Source organism: Monodelphis domestica, chromosome 1, assembly GCF_027887165.1.
Source record: "Monodelphis domestica isolate mMonDom1 chromosome 1, mMonDom1.pri, whole genome shotgun sequence".
NCBI classification, from domain to species: Eukaryota; Metazoa; Chordata; class Mammalia; order Didelphimorphia; family Didelphidae; genus Monodelphis; species Monodelphis domestica.
The window spans coordinates 190,495,760-190,520,505 of NC_077227.1; the positions used below are offsets into that span (position 1 = coordinate 190,495,760).

Sequence of the window (24,746 nt, forward strand, 5' to 3'; positions counted from 1 at the left end):
GAGGTGAAATAGATCCAAAGAAGAACAGATAAAGTGATCGAAGGGATAGAAGGGCTTCTATTTGAGGACTTTAATGACAGAGGATGAAAGTGAAAAGGTATTATGCTTGAAGTTTAAAAAGCTACAAAGAGTGTAAAGTCAACATTTATTTGTTAAATAAATCAAGGTTCTAGAAAAATAAAATTCTCAAAGTTTGAAAGAAGTGGCTTTATGACAAATGAAAAGAAACATTACTTCCTTTTGCAGGTGAGGAAAATCTTAATGAACTTGTACTCCTAAGAGTTATAGAACTCAAATGTGTGTGTGTGTGTGTGTGTGTGTGTGTGTGTGTGTGTGTGTGTGTATTTTTTGCCTACTTTTTGCGAATCACTTTTAGATGGGTGTTTGGGATGCAAAGACAAGAATGAGACAATACTAGTATTCAAAGGGTTTACATCCTGTATTTGTAATGGTGGATGGTGGTTTGCAGGATGATATTCATGTAGTGATTTACGGTTTACAAAGCAGGGGGTCAGCTAGGTGGCTCAGTGGATGGAGAGCCAGGTCCACAGATGGGATGTTCTAGGTTCAAATTTGACCTCTGACACTTCCTAGCGGGGTGACCCTGAGCAAGTCACTTAACCCCCCATTGCTTAGCCCTTATCACTCTTCTGCCTTGGAACCAATACTTAGTGTTGATTCTAAGATGGAAGGTAAGGGTTTAAAAAAAAAAGATTTACAAAGCAGTTACTGACAACTCATTTGATCCACATAATACTCTGGTGAAATATATGCTATTATTTTCTCCTTTTTACAGATGAAGAAACTAAAGCAAACAAGTTAAGCTACTTTTCCGGGGTCACACAGCTAATGAGTATAGGTGGCAGATTCAAACTCACATCTTCTTGAATCCAAGTCTTACACAATCTACTGTTCTCATTTGAGGAAGGACAAATAATTAAATGGGAGAATTAAGTGAGGTTTAATGGATACAGTGACACCTGAGCTAAGCTTTGAAAATGTAAATATTCTGAGAAATGGCAGGGAGGAGGGGGAGCATTCCAGCAAGCAAATGCTGGGAACTAAGTAAATATTTCATCCCTCAGCAACTTGTTATTGGTGGTTTGGAAGGAAGAAGAGATATTAGAGGCTACAGGGCTATTAAGTATGCTGCTAACTTCTATAGTATTGCTTAATTAAAAGAAATCTAAGCATTCTGCTTTCAGAAATATATTTTGCCTGCTGTCAAATATTGGATTCTGTTTTTCCAAATAATATCATTTAAGTAAAACATTTTTAAAAGTTGACCTTTCATTAGCTTGTGGATGAGCTTATGATTTGAAACTACTTCTAATGGATGCTGAATTTGTCTGGAGGGAAATAAAATGGAAATGAGTTTTAATGGCAAACAGTAATAATACAGACATTTGTAGTTTACTGTAATTCTGGACCTGGACAAGGCAGTTGGTTTTTTTTTTTCCCCCTTAAGGTTAACCCTGATATTTCACAGATTTAGGGAACAATCGAGTATGGATACAGATTGGCAACCTATTTGCAATTTATTATCTTAGAGAAATGTCCTTGTTCCTGAGATGTGTTAACAAGTAAAAAACAAAACAAAACAGAAAATATCCAGCTGTCTTGCATTAGATCTATTAAGGTCACCTTTTAATTTCATTTCATGTAATTATCAAGAGAGAATAAGACCAAAAAATGTCACATTCTATTTCTAATTTCTTTAACAACCATCGTTAACAGTATAAATTCTTCTATTTAATCTTTATAATCATGGAACATTTAAAAATGTATTAATATCCATATTCCAATACAATTTTCTTCCCTTATAATTCTATGTCTCCTACTTGTTTTATTTTACTCATTTAAAAATATTATTCTGTGACATCTATATGCTTCACTGTAAGCTCAAAGTTGAAATGACTTTTACAAGCTTTTATTTACAAAAGAGGCAGAAAGAGTGAAAGCAGAGAAATTCAAACTGGTAGAGAAGATATTAGCCTATCTAACTAAATATTGCTTTAGTGCTCCACTCAGTCAGGACTTGTTGACCTTCAACATGAATTAATCTCTCTCCAGAAGACAGGAAGTGAAAGCCAGCTATCCACTCACCCAAGTTCCCTCCAAGAGGCAGGTCAAGATGATGACTGGAGCTGAATATGACTCCTGAGGCCAACTTTCTTCCTTAAGGTGACTTCCTTCTTGAAGTCCCACTCCTTCTTGAAGGCAAATTCCTTCTTGGAGTCTACTTCCCTAGCCCCAGAAATTTGGGGTCTTTTATAGTGGCTTCTTGTCCCTTCCCCTTTCCACAAGGATCATCACAGCTTCCAAATTGCCCAGGACTGCCCAGAGGGCAGCATTTGTGGGAACCACTTCTCACTTTCTGGAGAGGTGAATAGTCATCTAAAGAGTTCACAGATTCCCTGGTGGACTGAGGTGTGAATTCTCATTTCCTGAATGATTGAGTTGAAAGATAGGAGAGCTCCTCCACCTAGTGCTAAGTAGGGAATTCAAGCTTTTGTTGATTCAATTCAAAGTAGACAAAGGAGAATTAATCCTGTCTTCATAATCTAGTGAAACAATAAGTAAGGGTACTTAAGTCATTGTTAACCAAAGTGTTAACTCAAAATAGACAAAGGGAATAAAGGATTCCCTTTCACAAGTGTAAAATCAAAGAGAACAAAGAATTCCCTTTTCTATCACTGCATTTCTAAGAAGCTCCTGGATAAAAAATAAAACCAAGAATTTCTCATCTAATTTCTTATTTATGCTTATCTTAATGAAAATGCAAAGGACTTTTTTCATAATATTAACAAGATAAAACATGATGTATAATCTCAAGGAACTTCTGATGTTGGAACATAATAGTTACACATCTCTAAAAAATTACTTTGGTATTTGGGTATTTTTTTCCATTTAAAAATACACAAAACCTTTGTTTCTTGTTTACTATCCTTCTCCTCTATTTCTAGGGAAAATGCAAAATAGTTTGACTACACAAAAATCATACTTTGTTATCTCAACATCTTAATTTCTACAGTTTTCTTTGCTTGCCCATGGTCATTGTAGGACTAATGTATATAAAGAGGCAATCCTCAAACTCAGGTTTTCCTGACTTTGTCCACTGAGCAATGTTACCCTTCAGATGTATTTTATGAGGAAAAAACCAATATCTTATTTTTTACCACTGTACCTGTTAGGGAAAGAGTTAATATGTGTACATTAATTAAAGAAAATTACAACTTTTTGCTTTCTTTAATCAAAGGGAAAGAAATTTGTAAGTTGTATTACTTTATTTAAGATGTATAGATTTTCCCTTGGACCTGTGTGTAAGCTCTTTGAAGGCAAGGAACTAATTTTTTTCACTTTTACTATTTTGTCTTAGCACCTTGAATAACATTTTGCATATTATGTTTAATGTTTGTTTACTTGAGTTGAAACTAATATCCTTAAGGGGAATTTTTAAAGTGCATTTGTTTTTTTTTTCTTTCCTTAATCACACTTGGAATAAAACCAATACCTGTAGAGGATTAGTCAATTTCATTTGCATTGTCAGAAAAAAGTCACTGGTAATCTAATTGGAATCCCATTTTTTTCTATACTGGAGAAGTACATTTTTAATTTTTCTCTTTTTTCCTTTTAATCCTTATCTATAACAATAGCCCTACAGAAAGCATATAAAAACCTATAATGTACCTGAATCTAGGTTAGAATGTTAACAATATTTGGCAGGGTATTGAAGAGAAACTTAAAATATTAAGAAAACATTAGGTAGCTATAGCAACATGATTTTTAAAAGTTACTTTTTACTGAGAATATAATATCTTCAAAATTTCATTGACACTTCAGCTTAAGTCTTGCTAGGATTTATAAAGTCATGAGAAGGTATTGAAAAGAAGGGATTATAAAGTTTTAGTTCTGGTTGCCTCTACTTTACATGGTAATTACTGTCTAAAACAGACTTCTGTTAGCTAAACTATTATATTAACCTTCACATAGGTCTTTCTTTCCTCCACTCTCTTCCCTTTTCCAATCATCCTTTCATATGCATAGATCTGGTCAAAATTTTCAGTAGCACCCTATGACTTAGAAGTAAAACACCCACCCATTTCTAGTTTCATCTTCCCTTTATTCTGAGCTATAGCTCAAATTAGATAATTTTCATTCTTTTTATAAATACTGCTATCTTATACATTCCAGGAATAATCATCTCCCTATTTACTTCCTTTCTTTTTCTGCTGAAATCCCTATCTGAACTAGAAAGCCATTTTCAATGGATATTTATATAAGTTGGAAATTTATACTCTAAAGTTTGCAAAGCACTTTTCTCACCAAAGCCCTGTGAAATACGTAGTATAAACATTATTTACACATTAATTATAGTGATGTTGATTATCCCCATTTTACAGATGAGAAAATTGAAGATTAGAGAGGTTCTGATTTTCTTCAGTTCACACAGTTAGTGTTAATCAGAACTGATCAACTACTTCACTCTAAGAAACAAAGATGCGAAGGCAGTGTGGTTAAGAAATGTTGGAAAGTATGTGTTTTTTTTAAACGCCTGTTCTTCCCAGGGAATGTCTTGTTTAGGCAATAACAAGCAAATATGACTGAATATTAGAGTGTGTGAAGGGACATGACACTGGAATCAGATCATGAAAGACAGAAAACTTTGTATTTTATCTCAGAGGCAATTGTGAATTCCTGAGGCTTATTGAACAGGCTAATGATCTGGTTAGACCTGGGCTTTAGGAATATAACTTTGGCAGCTATGCAGAGTATGTATTGGAGAAAGGAAAGAATTGAGGTTGAGAAATCAATTAGGAGGCTATGGCTGTAGCACACCCAAAGAGTTAATGAGTGTGATGGGCTAGAGTGTCCACTGTGTAAATAGTAAGGGGAGGTATAAGAGAAGATGATTTAGGTAGATTTATTATGCCTTAGAAATTAATAATTGAAAGTATCTTGGTGTGTGAAACAATGAGTTTGGAGGGATGATGGTGTCCTAGGTAGAACCAGGACAGTTATGAAGAGAGACAGGTTTGAGAGTTGAGGGTAGCTGTGTTGTGGTCATGTTGAAATTGAAATGCCTGTAAATACAATGTAAATAGAGTGCACTCAATTAAGTGCTGGCAATATGTTTTTTTTTAATTCATACCTTTTAGAATAAATAGTTAATGTTGGTTTCAAGATAGACGAATGATAGAGGTTAGACAATTGGGGTTAAGTGACTTCCCCAAGGTTACACAGCTAGGAAGTGTCTCAGGCCAGATTTGAACCTAGGACTTTGCATCTTTAGGCCTGGCTCTTTATCCACTGAGCAGCCTAGTTGCAAGTTGGTCATATAAGTTAAAAAAAATAATAATCATCAAGACCATTCCTGCTCTTGATTCTAACAGAGAGAAAGAGGAAAGGGTTGATAGAAAGGCCTAGTGGTATTTGTAATCCAGCAGTAGGATTGATAAATCATCAAGATTTAGCTGCGCAACAGATGCTGTAGTTGTAGGGAATAGGGTAAGTAAGACCCAGTGGTCCTTGAAGAAGAATGAAAAAAAATGGCTTCCATCTTTTCAGAAAGATTATACTTAGTGATTCTGCTCATTAGAAGGGTATGAGTGGCCATGTCTGTCATACTGAGAGGGACTGGGTAATCCTGGGCCCAGGACCATTGGGAAGGCAGGATTGGCCTGAGGATTGGAAATGAGTTGACACTCTGGCATTTTTCTATGGGCAGTAGGATAGAGCACTGGCATCTAGCTAGGAGCCAAGGAGGAGACTGATATCAATAATGTCAGGAGGAAGTGATTCCAGAGAAACCTAAAAGAAGGGCTCTATGCTCTCTAGTTCAAAATAACCAATTTTGATAATGAGGTACTACAGTTCAGGAAGGACATCAAGGATAGAAATATAGATCTGGGAATCATCTGTAGAGATATGTTAAATGTCTCCTATTGTGAATTTCAAGGCTCAAAACTGCTATTTAACCTTCTTTTGGCCAAAGGCAAAGAACATAGTCCCTGGGATTCGGTATGTCTGGATTAGAACTAGATAAATTATCAGATCTTTTCTAGCATTCAGTTTATAGATTTATTAATTTCACCAAGCAAGGTCAGGGCACCTACTTTGTTCTAGAATCAGTAAGAAAGTTTTGTATCATTAAGTAGTTTCCCCAGTTTAATTTTGATGAACAGTTCAAAATCAAAGCAATACCTCCAATTCCCTTTGACTCTCAGTGCAGAGTCTGACCCAGGATGGGAGTGGGAGGAGGAAGCAGAGTAAACATTCATTAAACAGATATTTATCCCCAATTTATATTTGAGGATAATGAAATAGACAGACTTTCTGAGAGTTATATAACAATATGTGTCCATGATCATCTTTAAATCCAGTCCTTCTAGACTCCAAGCTAGCACTCTCTCCCTTATATCTATTTTAAGTAGCAGAAAGTTCCATGTTAGTGTTATAGCTAGTAGGTCTTCAGATGAAGATGAGCTATCTTTCCTCTGTAGGTTCAGGAAAACAGTCTCCCAGGGATGCACAATCATTTGAGACAAATGTGGATGCATATATAGAATTTCAAACGACAAATATGATTTGGGAGGAAAAGAGACTCAGGAGATTTAGGACATCTCTTGTAAGCATTACTAGTGTGGTTTGGCTTCCTAGACAGCTTGCTAAACACCATAGCAGTGATGGATTATAAGAAATGGCAGGCCCTATATTTTATCTTGGGAACAACCAAGTAGAAAGTCTTTTCATATTCATCATTGTGAATGATGTGCTCACCAGACAACAAGAACCAAAATACATTTCCCAACTATTTGTTTAAATCATTTTGAAAGGACTCAGAATCCTTAGAATATAAAATCTTTGAGGGAGTGATGGGCAATTTAGAAGTCATGTACTTGGCAATAGTTTAGTATTAGCTGCAGTATAAGCAGTAAGGCTCGTCAACCTCCTTATAACATTTTCCATATACATCAAATATTTACCCTCCCTCTTTTCACTTGTTGGATTCCTAATGGTGCTGTAAAACCCATCTCAAATTTAATTTCTACTAAAAGTTTTCTCTGATATTTTTGGTTGTTAGCAACCTTTTCCCCAGGCATCACATACCATTCCATTCCATTCAATTTATTTCAATTTAGCAAACTTTTACTTAGGGTCAACTATGTGATCCTTGGTCCTGCAGTTAAAAAGGCAAAATGCATGCATACATGTATATTGTATATATGTATAGGTTTATAAATGTATATACATAATATTTATGAATATTAGACATGCATTTATATGTATATATACACATGCATATATAGACATATAGATTTACACAAGTATGTATATTTTATATACTAATGGAACTTACATTTTACTCTTACATGTAATTATCTAATTCATTTATCATGCAATATATATTATATTTAGTTTTTAAGGATTTTAGACCTAGGACTAGAATGTACCTCTGGGCCTACTTGGGTCATTGTCTTTACTTTACAGTTTAAGAAACTGAGGCACATGGAGTGTTTGTCCAAAGACACATAGGTAATAAATGTTATAAGTAGGGTTTGAACCCATCTCTTTTCTCCAGTTTTTCTGAACTTTATTCCCCACTGCAAAGTAATGCAGTGGATAGAATAAGAGCCTCAAAAGAGAGAGTCTTCTGTTAAAATCAACCTTAGACACTTACTAACTCTATAACCTTGAAAAAATCACTTAACCTCTGTCTGCCTCAGTTTCCTTAACTATAAAATGGGGATAATATTAGCATATAACTCCCAGGGTTGTTGTGAAGATCAAATTAGATAATGTTTGTAAGGTTCTTAGCACAGTGCTTGGATCATGGTTGGTGCTTCTTTTTTCTTTCTTTTTTTTGTCCTTCCATTATAAAGTAAATTCCTTAAGAGTGCTGCTCATGTTATTTAAACTTTGTATCTATCATAATCTAGTGAAATTTTCTGTATGTAGTTGGCACTTGATAAATGTTCTCTACTGAACTGATTCTATTTGTCTTTCAATATCAGAGCTATAAGGTACCTAGAGCTATCTAGTCAATCAATATGTATCCATTCATTAAGAAACTACTTGCCCGATGTATCAGGTCAGACACAATGATAGGGCTACACATATAAACAGGCAATAGTGTCTTCCTGCAAGCAACTCCCATTCTATTTGGGGAAATGATCTAAACATCTGCAAATGTAAGTAAATGTTCTATATGCATATGCTTTTATACATACATATGTACACACATAAATAATATACATGCATATTTAGAATTGCCTTCAGGGTAGCCAAAGGGCTACAAGCCCATTGGTGAGTTAGGGAGATGTCTACCCCAAACATGTGAAGATTTCCCCAGTGGAATGGACAGATGAGGACACTTTGTTCCAATGGCCATTATGGTGGCTGAAGCAGGTACTGTGGGAAGTCTCAAGCTTGGTCAGACACTGAAGATGCCAAGGCCATTGCAAGTCATCTTGACTTTTGTATCATCACTGGACTTCAGTTCCTTTAGAAGAGGGAGTGAAGCCAATGACTTTGGACAACTCTGCCTCACTTAAATCCAATTTATGCATAGGTCCAGACATCACCCTTTGGTGTCATTGGTCCTCTTCAAAAATAAAAGACGAACACCAATATGTAGAGTAATTTCCAATGACAATTAGAACTTTGGTGGTAGGTAATAAAGAATAGCCACAAGTAGGAGATAACACTTGAGCTGAACTTTGAAGGAAATTGGACTTTCATTGAGATAAAGGTGAAAAGGGAGGGCTTTCCAGTCATTGAAGATATCCTGTGCAAAGGCATGAACTGAGATGGAATATTGTGTATAAGGAACAATAAGTGGGCCACTATGCCTAGATTATAAAGTGCAAAACAGAGTAATATGTAATAAACTTTGAAAGTTAAGGTAGAGAGGGTAGCTCGATGATTCCATGGATTGAGAGCCAAGTCTAGAGATGGGTTCAAATGTGGCCTTAGACACTTCTTAGCTGTGTGATTCTGGGCAAGCCACTTAACCCCCATTGCCTAGCCTTAAAGCTTTTCTGTCTTGAAATAATATACAGTATTGATTCTAAGACAGAAGGTAAGGTTTTAAAAAAAATGTTAAATTAGAGCAAGAGTATAATGATTTGGAATATAAAGCAGAGGATTTCACATTTGATACCACAGAGCACAGAGAATTCCTGGGACTTAGATTAGAAATATGAGATGTACTTTAGGAATATCATTTTGGCTGCTCTGTGGATGATAGAATGGCATGGGAAAAGATTTGGGGCAGAATGTCCCACTAGGCTGCTCTTTCGGCAGTCCAGGAGAGTTATGATATGGTCGTGAACTAAGGTGGTAGTCCTGTGAGTGGAATGAAGCTATTTCTTTTTTTCTTTAAGGTTGCCTTATCAGCATATAATTTGTGCTTCCCTATTTATTTTCTTGTTGTCTCCACTCCTCTTTAAAATGTAAACTCTTTGAGAACAGGAAATGTTATTATTTTATCTTCTTATTCCCAGCATTTACCACTGTTCCTGGCATATAGGAATTGCTAGATAAATATTTGACTGATTGATTGAGAAGGAAGGGAATTTGAGAAGTGCCACTGAGATCTTTTGGCCATTGATTGGATTTGGTGGGTTGGGATGAGGTTAGGTAAAGCTATGTCTTAATTCTGACTGCAGTTGCAGAACTGAGTGACTAGAAAAAAGATAATATTTATGGTAGGCATTAGAAAGTTAGAAAGAAGAGTGGATTGAATGAAAATATATTGTATTTTCTTTTAGATATATTAATCTTTGCCTAGCAAAATTATAATTTGCCTTTACTAATTAATTTTTTGCCTATGTGGGATGAGTCTAATAATGATTTTAATAAATCTTAGCATTTATATAGTACTTGTATATAGATTTGCAAAGTGCTTTACATATATTTTCTCCTTTGAAACTCACAACAGTCCTGTGAAGGAGGGGCTATTATCCACTTTTTACATATGAAGAAACTGTGGTAGAAAGTTTAGGTGATTTGCCCCAGGATCTCAAAGCTAGGAATATCTGAAACAGGATTAGAATTCTGATCTTTATCATTACAAATCAAACACAATTGTCCATTATACCAAAGTTATCAAACATGTGGCCAAATGAATACATTGCTGTCCAAAATACTCCCAAGTGTAGCCCATACCATATTTTAACCTAATTGGGAAATATTTTTAAAAAATAAAAATAAAATAATACTTGATGATAATTTGTAGTTTCATAAGTCAATATATGGTTCACAGAGATCCTTATGTATGAGTTAGTGGTTTTCATTTCTATTTGAGTATGACACCGCTACACTACATTATCTATTTGCAATAGGGAATTGGCGATGTAGGACTGGAGCTCAGAAGAAAGACGGACCTGGGTATACAGATCTGAGAATCATTTTTAAGGATATGATAATTGGAACCATGTAACATAACCACCAGAGAGTGTGAAGGGCAGAGCCATTTACTAACTTCATGACAGTTGGGCAAGCTGTTTAGCCATTTTGGTCTCAGTTTCCTCATATGCAAAATGAAAGAATTGGTCTAGGTAATCTCTAAACTGCTTTTTCAGCTCTAAATTAAGGACCCAGCTTTCAAGCTCAGGCTGAAAAGGATTCAAGAATTGCTCTCAGGATCCTTTCCCCTTCCTCATTAGCCATCTTCTCAAATCCCCTCTTTAAAACTATCCCCACTCAAATGCTGTCAGTAAATGATTCAGTTGCTGATTCATTCTGGATGATTATATAGGGTTTCTAGTTCTCCTAACCTTATAAAGAAAAAGGTAGGAGGCAAACCTTACATGTAGGAAAGGGCAAGCAGATTAGAGTTAGGACACAGAGAGGCAAACATGCCAATACTTAGCATCACATGGGCAAAATAAATGCACACACAAGAATAATTAGTTTGTTCCCAAAGCACAAAGCCTACATATGTGACATTCATTTACTAGAAACTTCTAATCTCAAAAATGTATCTATCTACATAAATAGCTATTATCCATATGTATAATTTTAGATCTATTATATATCTGCATATATTTATATTTGTATGTATGCATACATGTTTTCATTCTTTCAGTTATTACCCTTGATTTCATAATAATTCTCTTTTCTGGGCACATATGCTTAAAGAAAATAACAATGGATTTTTTTTTTTTTATGAAATGTTAGAGGATGGGATTCTCAGCACTAGAGACATACTGGCAATGAGCACAGACTGTATAATTGTTTATGTGTCCATAGGGTCCCAAAGCAGATGGGTTTGAAAAAAAATTGATGACCCAATGATATCACCATGTATAATCACCTCCCATCTTATTCTGGATTTCAAATTCAATTTAAATTCCATTAAATTATAGATTTAACCATGTGAAAACTTTTTAATTGCCACTTTATTTCAAAAGTTTTTAAAAAGTTTGTCTTTGGAAAGTTTTATTTCAAAATGGCAAACTATCCTAAAATATACCGTTATATTTCAACATACTTTTTTTAGTAAAAAGTTGATTCCTTTGAATAATTTTTGACATATAATTATGGATTTTGTTATTTTATATTTTTTATATTTATATTTTATAGATTTGTTTTGTTTTAAATTAGTCTGTTCATGATTTCCTATGGTGTGATAGCACTTCATCACAATCAGATACCACACCTTATTCAGCCATTCCCCAAATGATGGTCATCCTCTCAGTTTCCAATTCTTTGCTATCACAAAGAAAGCCATCACAGATGTTTCAGAACACATAGGTTCTTTTCCTCTCTTCCAGATCCCTCTAGGAAACAAAGCCAACAATGGTATTGATGGGTCCAAAGGTACACGTAGTCCTATAACTCTCTGGGTGTGATACCAAATTTTTCTCCAGAATTATTGAATCAGTTCACAGTGTCCCCAACAGTGCATTCATGTCCCCATTCCTCTACATCCTCTCTAACACTCATCACTCCACCCCTTGTGGGTGTGAGGTGACATCTCAGTGCTTTTCTCAAATCAATAGTGATCGACCCAGACCATTCCTTATATACCTATATATAACTGATTTCTTCATCCCAAAACAATCTGTTCATATCCCCTGTCAATTTATCAATTGCGGAATGGTTTCCATTCTCATAAACTTGACAAAGTTTACCAAACTTTGCAGATATGAGACCTCTACCTGAGAGACTATCCATAAAGTTTTCCCCAAATTTTCTGCTTATGATGAGGCCCTTAATGAGATAGTAGTGATCCTAAAGAGCAAATACCAAAATTTGGTGAGTAATTATTAGGTTTGATGAAGAAAGTCTTTTTGGAAAGAATAAGGAGCATCTTATAAAGTGGATTCAATGTTACATTTGAAGGGATTATGATACTTTGGAGGAGAGGAATCAGCAGAATACTATCAGGACCTGGTGCTGTCATCAGAATAGTTTCTGCTTCAATTAGGGGGGATTGCCCAGTAGACTTCTGATCCTCTTCTGTTTAGGATAAACTCTATGGATCTAGAGTTTAATAAGTTTCCTGAACCTAGCAGGCAGTACATAAGAGGGCAGAAGGTAAATCATTGCCTCTTTTCTGGGGAAAAAGCTCTTTTTCAAAATTGCTTATTTCTTAATGCTTTTCTTAATGATTTTTTGAGACCTTTCTGGCACTGGACTGGGTGTTCCTGCCCTTTGCTCTAACATCTTTCATTCACTTGTCCAGCTGACTGAAAATACCTTTCTGAACCTTTCAACCTTGCTGTTCTCTGATATTTAATTCTTTTTTTCTGTTGGATCTGAAAGTATCAAAAAGACCAACTCCTCTAATCCTGAGTTAGATATATTCTTGGTCTTTATATGTTTGGTCACACTTCAGAATGGGAAGTGCCCACTACTTACCCCATTTTCTACTCCATTATAAAAATCTTCCTTATATATTTCATATGTGAATTTTTTTCCCCATTCTACCTCTCCATTTCTCCTTTTTCCAGTTCAGTCCTTTTGTTCCTGGAATTATGACCAGGTTCCTTCCTCCTTTGTGATGAACTTTGTACTCCTTTCTATGCTGGAACTTGATATGGGTGATAGAGTTGCCAATCAGCACCAGCCACAACCAGTACTAGCAAAGGGACACCTATGATCTCTTTCTGACCAGTTGCCTGACTTCCTTATCTTCTCTGGGCTGAGAACTCCCAAATGCTCTGGCTGTCATTGTTATAGATTGCATAAGCTCTGGGTCAGCCCCCACACCAGGATCACAGACCACTCCTGCTGATTTCCTAACCTATTTTAGAATGAAAAAGTCTCCTATTTTTCATTGATTTTGCCACTCCAAAATTTTATTAGAGGAGTTATTTTAAAATTGTTTAGAGGGGAGAGTTCAGCTGAGATTCTGCCTCTACTGTTCCATCTTGACTCCATACTCTAGCTAGTCAGTATAGATATTGACAGATTAGGCTCTTCTAATTTTGATATAAGTCATTCAGGCACTATATAGCAAGTTAAGCCCATTTCCAAAAAGGTATTACACAGCTCAGTCCTGTTTCTTTATCAGATCTCTACCAACTTCCCTTCTCACAGTAGTTGTAGTGCGTGGCAATCTCATTGTATTCTTCTCACTTCTTGCTTATAGGGAATGGAGGACACTCTAGAGTCTGATTAAATGGTCACCAGATATTATAGTGGTAGTAATGGTTTCATTAAAAGAGACAAGTAATTGGGGATGTGGCATATCTGTTCCTTTAATGATGAAATCAACATCACTTATATGGAAGATTTTTTTAAACTTAAAATACAAATTTACTCATTAAATTACAAGTAAATGTTTGTTTAGTTTAATTGAGGTAATAGAGTGGCCTTGTGTGGTGCTTCATTTTCCAACTAGGAACTCTTTTTTTATCATGTCAGATAGTTGTTTATATATATATATATATATATATATATATATATTTCTAAAAGGCCCATAGAACTGCAACTTTCCTTTATCCTTTACACCTTTCCTACATCTATTTTTTTTCCATTCACCCTCTCTCTTCTCATCTTATCTTTATAACTCTTAACTCTTAACCCCTTTCTCTCTTTAACTATACTTCCTTCAACCACTACTTCTCTAAATTTGGAATTCACTTATTTTGAAATCATGGTCTTTTTACTGCAAATCTATGAGGGTAAATAATCTGTTGCTACCTAGGAAAAACCAACACAGCAAATTATGTATTTATATATATTTATATCTTTATTATATTTTAACAATTCTCCATTCCCCTCACTATCTACTTTGTAGACAAACTAGCAAATACATATCATAAAGTTATTGTATATGGAAATTTCACAGAGTAGATTTTATAATCACTGCCCTGTTAGAGTGCCTACAGAATATATTGCAAGGAGGATTTAACTATCTTCTTTAGATGATGTTTCTAAATTAATAATTATGAAAAAATCAATGAAATTATATCTACCTTTTAAATTTTATTTTGTCCAGACCTGTAATTTCATGGATGTGGAGAATTCCAGGGTATAGAAACACTGTCCACTGATGAAAATCAGTATATGCTCCATTATTTAACATTTTAGAAACTTACCTGGGACCCTCAGTAGTTAAGCAATTTGTCTATGATCATATAACTACTAGGTGACAGAAATGGGCCTTAAACCCAGATCTTAATAAATCTGGGGTCTACCATCTATCAATTATGTCATATAGCATTAATATTATTTTCTTTTTTAAATGAAGGATATAGAAGATGAAATTTTAAAGTCATAACATTGATGGAAGAACAAGGATAGAGAATTTATTTCTGAATTATTGATAATTTTCCTATATTTTTGACAATTTGTTCCTAGACTAAAAACATTGTTTACTTGGGTTTCCTTAATATTTCAAAATCAATAATATACATTTCATCAAGTATGATTTTGTCCCATGAAGAGTAACTCAATCTAAGAAGACCATATTACATAACCTCAAAGTGTTAGACTACCCCAGAGGCCAGTTTAGAGTTTTGTTAAAGCTTGAAAGGAATAGCAGTCTATCATTTCTCTAATGTCTGCAGTGGTTTACTATCCTAGGAATTTGCCCAGTGGACTTTATATGAATTACTCCATTCCAAAGGCTAGGTTCATTTCTTTTTCCAATGTGGCATTTTTACCATAAGACCTAAGATGATACTTTTGATGGAACCTTGTTTCACCTACTAAAATAACGTATAATGTTACATTTTTACAGGGCTGGCAGGGGACTCTATGGTATTGACAGTATGCCTGACCTCCGCAGGAAAAAAACCTTGCCTATTGTTCGAGATGTGGTAAGTAACTTCTGGACAATTTTCTGTGTTTCCTATTTTTTTGAATTACCTTTTGGATTAACTTTTTAGTCTATAATTCTTACATGAATTAAAATATCCAAGATGTTTCATTCATCCATGTCAAAGTGTTATATTTTTATTTTCTTCCTTCTCCTCAGTGAAGACATTGCTGTTTGCATTTTTAAGGTAGTAGTACATGCAACTTTATACCTGCTATTGATGCAATTTGAAATTATAAGTTGAGACAAACATTACCCTATAGTTAAGTAAGAAAGCATCAAACTGTAAATAGCTTTACTTTGGTCCTTTTAAAATGGAATTGTTTGCATTAAGGGGGAAAAAAACTGATCATGAGTTTAACATGTAAGATTTAAAGACTCAGTCAAATTTTTCCCTCAATACATTCAGCACTCATCTATTATATTACTATAGAGCCAGGCAGTACTAATTGAGGTAAAGAAATCGATTCAGGTAGGGAATGAGAGAATTCTTTCTCTTTTGCTGAGGTCTGGTCAAGACAAAATTAACTAGAAATCGTCTTTCTCTGAAGAATATTAATTACCACTGAAAATTCCTGTGGTACCTCTAGTCATTAAAATGCTCATTAGGCCATGCACATTACAGAACTTCACAGTGATTAGCAATCCCCTACAATTTAGAATGAGATCAGTGTAGTGGTAAAAGTAAACATGATAGGAAAGCAAGAAATGCTATTTAAAATTTAGAACATAAGCAAGGAAAGTGTAGTATATGGAATCATATATTTCTATATTACTCACTTTATGGGTTATTCCTCTCTCCTTCCCTTTCTTTTCCTCCCCTCTCCCATTCCTTCTCCCTCACTCTTCCTTTTCCTTTCCACCTTCCTTTTCACCTTCTCCCATTTCCTCTCCATCCAAGCCTCCATCCTACTCTTCTTCCTTTCTCTCTCCTTTCATATCTCTCTCCTTTCATCTCTCTCTCTCTCTCTCTCTCTCTCTCTCTCTCTCTCTCTCTCTCTCTCTCTCTCTGTCTTGGTCTCTCTCTTTGTCTATATTCATTATTCTGTTTACTTTTTATTGAATTCCCCTTACCATTCTTGGAATGTGACTCAATATTAACCAAAGAAATGCATATCACTAAGGAAGTATATCAACATGTAAACTGGAATGCATATATTCCAGATTTCCATTAGAAATATAGTATTTGAAATTATATAGTTTTCTCCTTCCAGAATATTTGAAATCTAACTAAATTAAAATATAAGGTAATAAGTTATAAATTATCATGAAATTACTTGACAAAATTTTTTTCACACTTTTTCCAAAATATTTCTGAAGTGATGAAGAATACATATTTTATTTCTGATAATGTATAAAAATTTGGCATTAATATCAGTGATTTTTATTTCTGCTAATGATAATCTATTCAAAAGACATTACTATAGTTTTAAGGGAGAAAAATGAATTGTGAATTCTTACTTTATAAGTTATACGTATATTAAAACAATTAAATGATCTCTCATTCCTAATGCAATGTGGAAGTTTAAATCTGTCTTATGCTTATTTAACATCCTTATACCATTTTCACTTTTAAGAAGCTAATTTATTCTTATTCTTTTTCTTCTTGCTGCTGGAATTTTTCAGGCCATGGTAAGTATTTTTTAAAAAATTCATTCAATTAATATTTATTGAGTTTCCAATATTATATTGCATTTAATTTATGAGTGGAAATTTTATTGTTATATAAAGCAAGGTACTCAAAGATTGTATCATTTCATTCAACAATACCAAAAAATGAATGAAGACAAAGTATAATTTTATGACATAAAACAAACAAAACAATCTCTGCAAATTTCTTGGAAGATTCCTTCTTTTCAGGCATAGTAGATCAGGCTATTGAATAATCTTTGAAGGTAAGCTTAGTTTTACTCAGGTAAGGGCTATCCTTTAGAAATTAAATTATAAAGCCATTGAGCTCAAATGGGCAATAATGTTTGCAACAGAGTTAGGTTCGGGTGATTCTCCTGATGCTCCCATAACTAGCTGAAGTCTACCTTTAATGTCTTATATAATTGTCATTTTCTAAGTCAGAAAAATTTTGTATGCCTTACATACCTCCATCTTCATAGATATTAGGTGACTCATTTCGACTATCCGGTCTGTTGGGCTTACATCCTCACAATAGCAAATACAAAAATGCAATCCTCATATTCTGACTTGTCCCCCATTAAAGCATACTATTTTTTGAGAAAGCAGAAAAATGTTTTCTGGATAGAATCTAAAAGATCATTCCAATGAGATTATAGGATTTTTTAAAAAAGAATCCCAAATCAAGATTCTATAGCCATCATCTGTTACCATGGGCTTGATTTTACAACTTCATATGATAAAGCATGTTTTACCTAACAAACTAATTATGTCCACTTAAGAGATACTTTTTTTTAAAGAAAAACTATAATACCATTAGACTGTGTTATAATCTTGGATGAGTCAGCTAATAGTATATATAAACATTCTATCCAAGTGTTCTGTGTATGGAACACTGTATCTTTCCAATTAATTTCAATTTCATTACCTCATAATCTTCAATATTTGGTGTTAAGCAAGAGAGAGATTTTAACCCCTATTTTGCAGGAAAAGAAATTCAAACTTATAGTGGTAATGTAGCTTTGTCCAAATTCACATTGTTAATAAGTGTTAGAACTAAAATTCAAGTATTTTGCCTTGTCTTCCTCTACTACCATGAATCCCAATGTCTTTATCTAGAAATGCTTAGGAAAGATCTAGACATTTTCAAATTATTCCATTTATCTCTAACATTTGATAATTCTACATTTCTCAATATATAACTAAAGGTCATGTAAAAACCATGTCAAATAAATAAATGACAGTTTTGTCTAATGCTACCAAAGTAAATAAAAATGAAGTTTTTGCCCATTGGTGTCCTCTTTTGAAGGTCAAGAAACATTAACATTTTGCTGTCTATATTGTAATCTTTACTTCTTGCTCTATTAATAACTTTTTATATTTGCCTTAGACATTTGTCCAAATTCACATTGTTAATAAGTGTTAGAACTGAAATTCAAGTATTTTGCCTTGTCTTCCTCTACTACCATGAATCCCAATGTCTTTATCTAGAAATGCTTAGGAAAGATCTAGACATTTTCAAATTATTCCATTTATCTCTAACATTTGATAATTCTACATTTCTCAATATATAACTAAAGGTCATGTAAAAACCATGTCAAATAATAATGTCAAATAAATAAATGACAGTTTTGTCTAATGCTACCAAAGTAAATAAAAATGAAGTTTTTGCCCATTGGTGTCCTCTTTTGAAGGTCAAGAAACATTAACATTTTGCTGTCTATATTGTAATCTTTACTTCTTGCTCTATTAATAACTTTTTATATTTGCCTTAGACATTAGCTGCTCGAAAATCTGGACTCTCCTTGGCCATGGTTATTAGGACATCTCTGAACAATGAGGAGTTGGTAAGTATTAAATAATGGTAAATTAAACTTTGTTATCTAAAAGCTTACTAATGGGTAGGGAATAGGACAGAGTCCAACTGAAAGTTTATCTCCTTAAGTTTTCATGGTTTTCACTGATGTGTAACATGAAAGATAAACAAGCCTTTACTTGGGCATTCTTCCCTGAGATAAATGATATGCGACACACAATATGTAAAATATGTTTATAAGTAGCTAAGAGAATAAAGATAAAATCTGTCCCCATATCTCATTAGTTCCTCAACTTTCTACTGTAGAAATTTTCAGGAACTTCCCCTGTATGTAAAGATTTTTGTCATAAGTCATGACAGGCTTTTCCAACATGCAGTCCTCTGCATGGAATGTAACTGGCATCACTCTGTTGTGTCAGGTGAGGATCTCACTTTGGATAATCATCAGGCTATCAGAAACACTAAGTCTGGGGACTTCTTCTTTCTCTTTTTATTGTCACAGATAAAGATTTGCTTTTCAAATTATCCACATTGCATCATATGCAACCTCTAGCCCAGTCCCTCTCCTAACTTGCTTTCTATCTTCTCTGCCTCTGTTTGTCTGTCCCTCGATCGCTCCCTTTGTCTACCTTTCTATCTATCCGTCTCATTGGATATAGGAGCCCTTTCAGTGGTTACAACAAATTTTGTGTTTGTATGGAGATACAGAAGAGTGAATCTAGACTTGCAATTTTATAGTCCAGGGAATTCCAAGTTACAGAACTTTTCTATTAAGGCAGATAAACAGCTCTTTCATAACATAGTTTAAGAGTTTTTCTGTGGGTGTGAAGGTATTAGGGGCAAAAGCCAAGTTTTCTAACTGCAAATCTGGTCCTCTATCTGCTGAATAATAATGAGTAATAATCATTTAAAATTTTTAGTATATAATAATATATTATACACAATAATAATAATAATTAGAGCTAAGTTAGATGGCATTTTAAGGTATACAAAAAAGTTCCTTAACTCATATTATCAACTTAGATCCTCACAACCACTATGTTAGATAAGTTATAACATTATCCTTACTTTGGCATATGGGTAAACTAAGGCTAGGATAAGTAAAATGACTTTTCCAAGGTCATGCAACTAGTGTCTATGGAAGAAATTAAACTTATCTTCTTGCATCCAGTTCTGGAATTTTATCCATGTCACCAATTACTTGCCTCCTCTCTCTAGTAATTTAGGCATTGACTAATGTTCCAAAAGCGTATCCTTTGCCAGGGAAGTTGGAGTAGAGACAACTTAGATGACTAGGAAAATTCTTCTAGGAGAATCTGATAGAGGTCCTAAGAATATTTCTGGTCCAAGGTCTAGGATGGAGTGAGGGGAATAAGTTAGAGGGGGAAAGAGTTGGTCCATAAACATTAGTACTCCCTGATATTTCTGTCCTTTTCAAGGATGAGGGGAGAGATTTTTGCATTCCTCCCAAATACTACATTGGACAACTAGGTGGATCAGTGGACTGAGAACCAGGTCTAGAGATTGGAAATCCAGGATTCAAATCTGGATTCATACACTTCCTAGCTGTGTGACCCCAGGAAAGTCACTTTAACCCCATTTCCTAGCACTTACTGCTTTGTGAGGTGGAGTCAAGACGGCAGCTTAGTAACAGCAAAAGATCATACTGCTCTGACAATTCTTCAAAATCAATCTTTAAAAAGTCCCTCAAAATAACAGGAGTAAAAAAAAAACAATGGCAAGAAGGAGTGAGGGGGCATTCATGCTAAACACAACTTGAAAGGTAGGCAGAATCAATTGTCATTGGATAAGAGGGAATTGGAAGAAAAACTGCACAGAGTGTTGCATGATCACCACCACTTCCACCTACTGTATGCCAGATTTGAAGCTTGGACATAGGCCAAATTTGAGATCCTGGGACTCTGGCTACAACAGCAGAGCACCCCAGAGCCAAGACCTACCCCTTTGAAGTTCCAGGCACTAGCACCTGACCACAGTGAAGTCTGGAAGTCCATAGCACTTGGCCCTTTCAAGCCTGTGCTGTGGTAAAGCTCTTAGGCCCAGGGAAAAATAGCTTGGAGTGCTTAGTCCTGCAAACCATGAGCAAAGGAATCAGAAACAGTAGCTTTCAGAACAACCAGTCCTCATGCAAAAAAAAAAGGCCATGAAAATGGGAAAATAGCATAAGAAACTCCTAACCATAGAAAATATCTATGGAGATGAAGAGCAAGGCACAACAAACACATGCGAAACTTCAAAGAAAAATGGGAATTTGTCTCAAGTGCTGGAAAAACTAAAAAAAAGAATTAAAAAAATCAAATAATACAAGTTGAAGGAAAATGTGAAAAAAATGAAAGTAATGCAAAAAGAAAATAACAGTTTAAAAAGCAAAATTGGTCAACTGGAAAAAGAGGCAGAAAATCCAATGAAGAAAAGAGTTCCATGAAAAGTAGAAAGGATCAAATGGAAAAGGAGGATCAAAAGGGTATGGAAGTCAGAATTAGAGAAATGCAGATTGATATAGCTCTCAGATACTACCTTATACCTACCAGAATGATCAATATGGCAGCAAAAGAAAGTGATAAATGTTAGAGGGGATGTGGCAAAATTGAGACACCAATACACTGCTGGTGCAGTTGTGAATTGGTCCAACCATTCCGGAGGGCAATTTGAAACTATACCCAAAGGGCTTTAAAACCCTTTGATCTACACATAACTCTGCTGAGTTTGTACCCCAAAGAGAAAATAAGGAAAAAGGCCTGTACAGAAATATTTATAGCAATGCTCTTTGTGGTGGCAAAAAATTGGAAAATGAAGGGTTGTCCATCAATTGGGAAATGGCTGAATAAATTTTGATATCTGATGGTAATGGACTCTTATTGTGCTGAAAGGAATAATGAACTGGAGGATTTCTATGTGAACTGGAAAGACCTTCAAGAATTGATGCAGAGTGAAAGGAGAAGAATCAGGAGAACCACAGACTGATACATTATGACACAATTGAATGTAATAGACTTTTCTACTAGCAGCAATGCAATGACCTAGGACAATACAGAGTAATTTAGGAGAAAGAATGCTATCCACATCCAGAAAAAGAAATGTGGAAATAGACATGCAGAAGAAAAACATATGATTGAACATGTAGTTCAATATGAATATGATTAGATTTTGATGTTAAAGGATCACTCTATAGTAAATATGAACAAATGGAAATGGGTTTTGAACAATGATACATGGATAACCAAGTGAAATTGCTTGTCAGCTTTGGGAGCAGGGAGGAAAGAGTGGGGGGAGGAAGGAATCATGAATCATGTAACCAATGAAAAATATTCTAAGAAAAAAAATTTAACTTATGGAAAAAATTCAGTCCAAATTCTACCTTATTGATTATACCTTAAATGAAAATAAAAGAAGGATGTTCTTTAATTGGGCTTTGAGAAGCTACTTTTTATTGTCTTTGGAAATATGTAGTTTGATTTTTGCCCTAAACATGTTTTCTCATGAAGGAAAAACAAAAGAGAGAAGAAAATGATATACTAAGACTATTAAATTTAAGCTTTGAGTTTGTGAATTTCATGGGATTTTATTCTTTTTTTTCTGTTACAACATATACTCTGCTATATTTTACTCTATAAATGACCAGTCAGCTTTGTGATGTGGCTGAAGGCATGACTGAAAGCTTACCGTTTGTGGGGCGGTAGAGATGAGGTCAGAGTCCACAGAACACCCTTTCAAAACCCTCAAATGTCCATTTCCTAAGGGCACATGTCTGACAATGTAAATGAAATGTGACTTCTGTACCACAACCCTATTTTAGTGTCAGACTTGACAAGTTGTCACATTCAGTTGTTATGTGAAAACCAACCATAAATGTTAAATAGAATAAAATCAGTTCTTCAATGTTGAACTCTTTGGTGGCATCCTCAGGGTGAAAGGCAAAAAGTACTTGCTATATCATTAAAGAAAAAAAAAGCTGACGCAGTCAAAAAATAGCAAGTGGTTGATTTTCTATTTCATTAAAAGCAAAGCACAGTAAAAACAAAGTTATGTCTTCTAAGAAAGCAGAAGATTTCAATGGTTGATCCAAAATGACAGGTAACACTATGAGCTCATTTTCTTTAAATTATTCTGAGACTGAAAGGAAGTAAGGCCAAGTACTTCCTTTCTGTAATTCATCCCCTTTATGAGTAAATAATGTTGTTAAGTTTGGCAGAAGTTAAAGTACTATATTCTCCAAAGATGTTCTTTACTAAATTTCAATGTGAGATAATATATAGAGGCATTTTTTCTCACTTTGATAGTATGGGAGACCAATTCACATTGGTGGAGAGTCAGCCTCAGAAGCAGAAGGTCAAGTTTTAAGTTCTGACTGACACATGACTCCAGACAAGTCATTGTAGCACCTGCTATAAGACGATCTTTTATAGTTGAAGTTTACAGAGGATAGCTGATCTAATTTAGTGGAAGAACTTTCCACTTAGAGTTCTCTATCCAGATAATAATCACAGATCTGAATGATAATAACAAAGCAGATAAGGAATAATCATTAGAAGGTGAAATTTTATTTTTCATAGACATTACTTTCTCATTTATTATTCATTTTAAAATGTTTGAGTTTCAATTTTCTCCCTCCAACCTCAACCAAACCATTGAGAAAGCAAGCAATAGAATATTCAATAAACATGTGACATCATGCACACTATATTACCATGATTCCTATAATATAAAACTGGCAACTTTTATTTATATTTTCAGTAAAGTATTCAGCTCAGTCAACAAGACTTTTTTTTTAATGCTTACTATGTGCCCCAACACTGGTCTAAGCAGTAGAGAGGCAAAGAGCATCAAAAACAGTTCCTGCCCTCAGGAAGCTCATGTCCCCTACTCCCTCCCCACCTCAAGTCTCATGTATCTAGAATTAAAATGAGTGAAATTTCAAATTCCCTAGTGTGGGGTGGTAGGTTCTCAGAATGTAAAGTTAAAAAGTTGGTTTGACAGAATATTCATGAGTTAAAAAATAATTGTGGTTGCCAATTATAAACTATTAGCCCTTAAGTCAAAATGACTGTTAGTAGCTTTTATTTACTCAAGGTAGAGTTATTAAAGGGGAAAAATGTAGGAATAAGGTAGAGAATTTTCTAGCCTACCACCCTAAAAGCTGGTCTGGTGAAGTCCCCCTCAATACCCATCAAGGGCTCCTTCAAGTCCTGATCTCCAATTAGAAGTGGCAGTAGTCTTCAGCCATAAGTCCACCAGCAAGCCTCTCCAATGCAGAAAGTTCCAGTCAAGGACAAATTAAAAAAAAAAAGTGACTGCCTCCAAGATTCTCCCTTCAGCCAAGCTCACCAACTCAATATGAATGAATCAGTCCTTGGGCTTGGCTTTTTATACCCCCTTTTCCGTCTCTCTCCCTCTTCACAGGAACCAGTTGCAGCCTTTCAATTTGCCTAGCACTCTCCAGGGGGGAAGCAGTGGCCTTTGGAGGTGTGAGGTTTCTCTAGTAAATGACTTGTGAAGTCTCTTACTTAATGGCTAGCTAAGCTAAGTACTAAGTAGGGGTACTTCAAGTTCTTGATTTGATTAAATTAAAATAGACAAAAAAAAGAGTTAATTCTATCTGCACAAGAGGAAGGTCAGAGAGTAGGACCATTTGTAGATAGGATGCTCTATATTCATGTGAACCACAAATATTTGGATTCTCAGCCAATCACAGGACCTATAAATAATAATTCCTGAAGCTAAGCAGAAAGTCCTTTTCCAGTGCTACCAAAATCAGATATTAGTAGGAGCACAGTGTCAGCAGACATCTAGGTGATTCAGTGGATAGAGTACTGGGCCTTGAGTTAGGAAGCCTTATCTCCCTGAATTCAAATCTGGCCTCAGACAATTGCTATTTGTGTGACCCTGACCAAGTCACTTTATTCGGTTTGCCTCAGTTTCTACATTTGTAAAATAACTGGACAAAGAAATTGCAAACCACTCTAGTATCTCAGCCAAGAAGACCCCAAATGGGGCCATGAAGAG

The 24,746-nt window shown here is 34.9% G+C and overlaps 1 protein-coding gene across 1 annotated transcript in view; it reads left to right on the top strand.

The window, feature by feature from the left end:
- The window catches only part of UNC13C (unc-13 homolog C), an 817,657-nt gene that overhangs the window by 254,367 nt on the left and 538,544 nt on the right, over positions 1–24,746 (top strand). Inside the window, exons 4-6 of the mRNA XM_056810215.1 lie at positions 15,200–15,278; positions 16,904–16,909; positions 18,682–18,753. Of these exons, the coding sequence (XP_056666193.1) occupies positions 15,200–15,278; positions 16,904–16,909; positions 18,682–18,753 (157 nt within the window). The remainder of the gene's footprint in view (positions 1–15,199; positions 15,279–16,903; positions 16,910–18,681; positions 18,754–24,746) is intronic.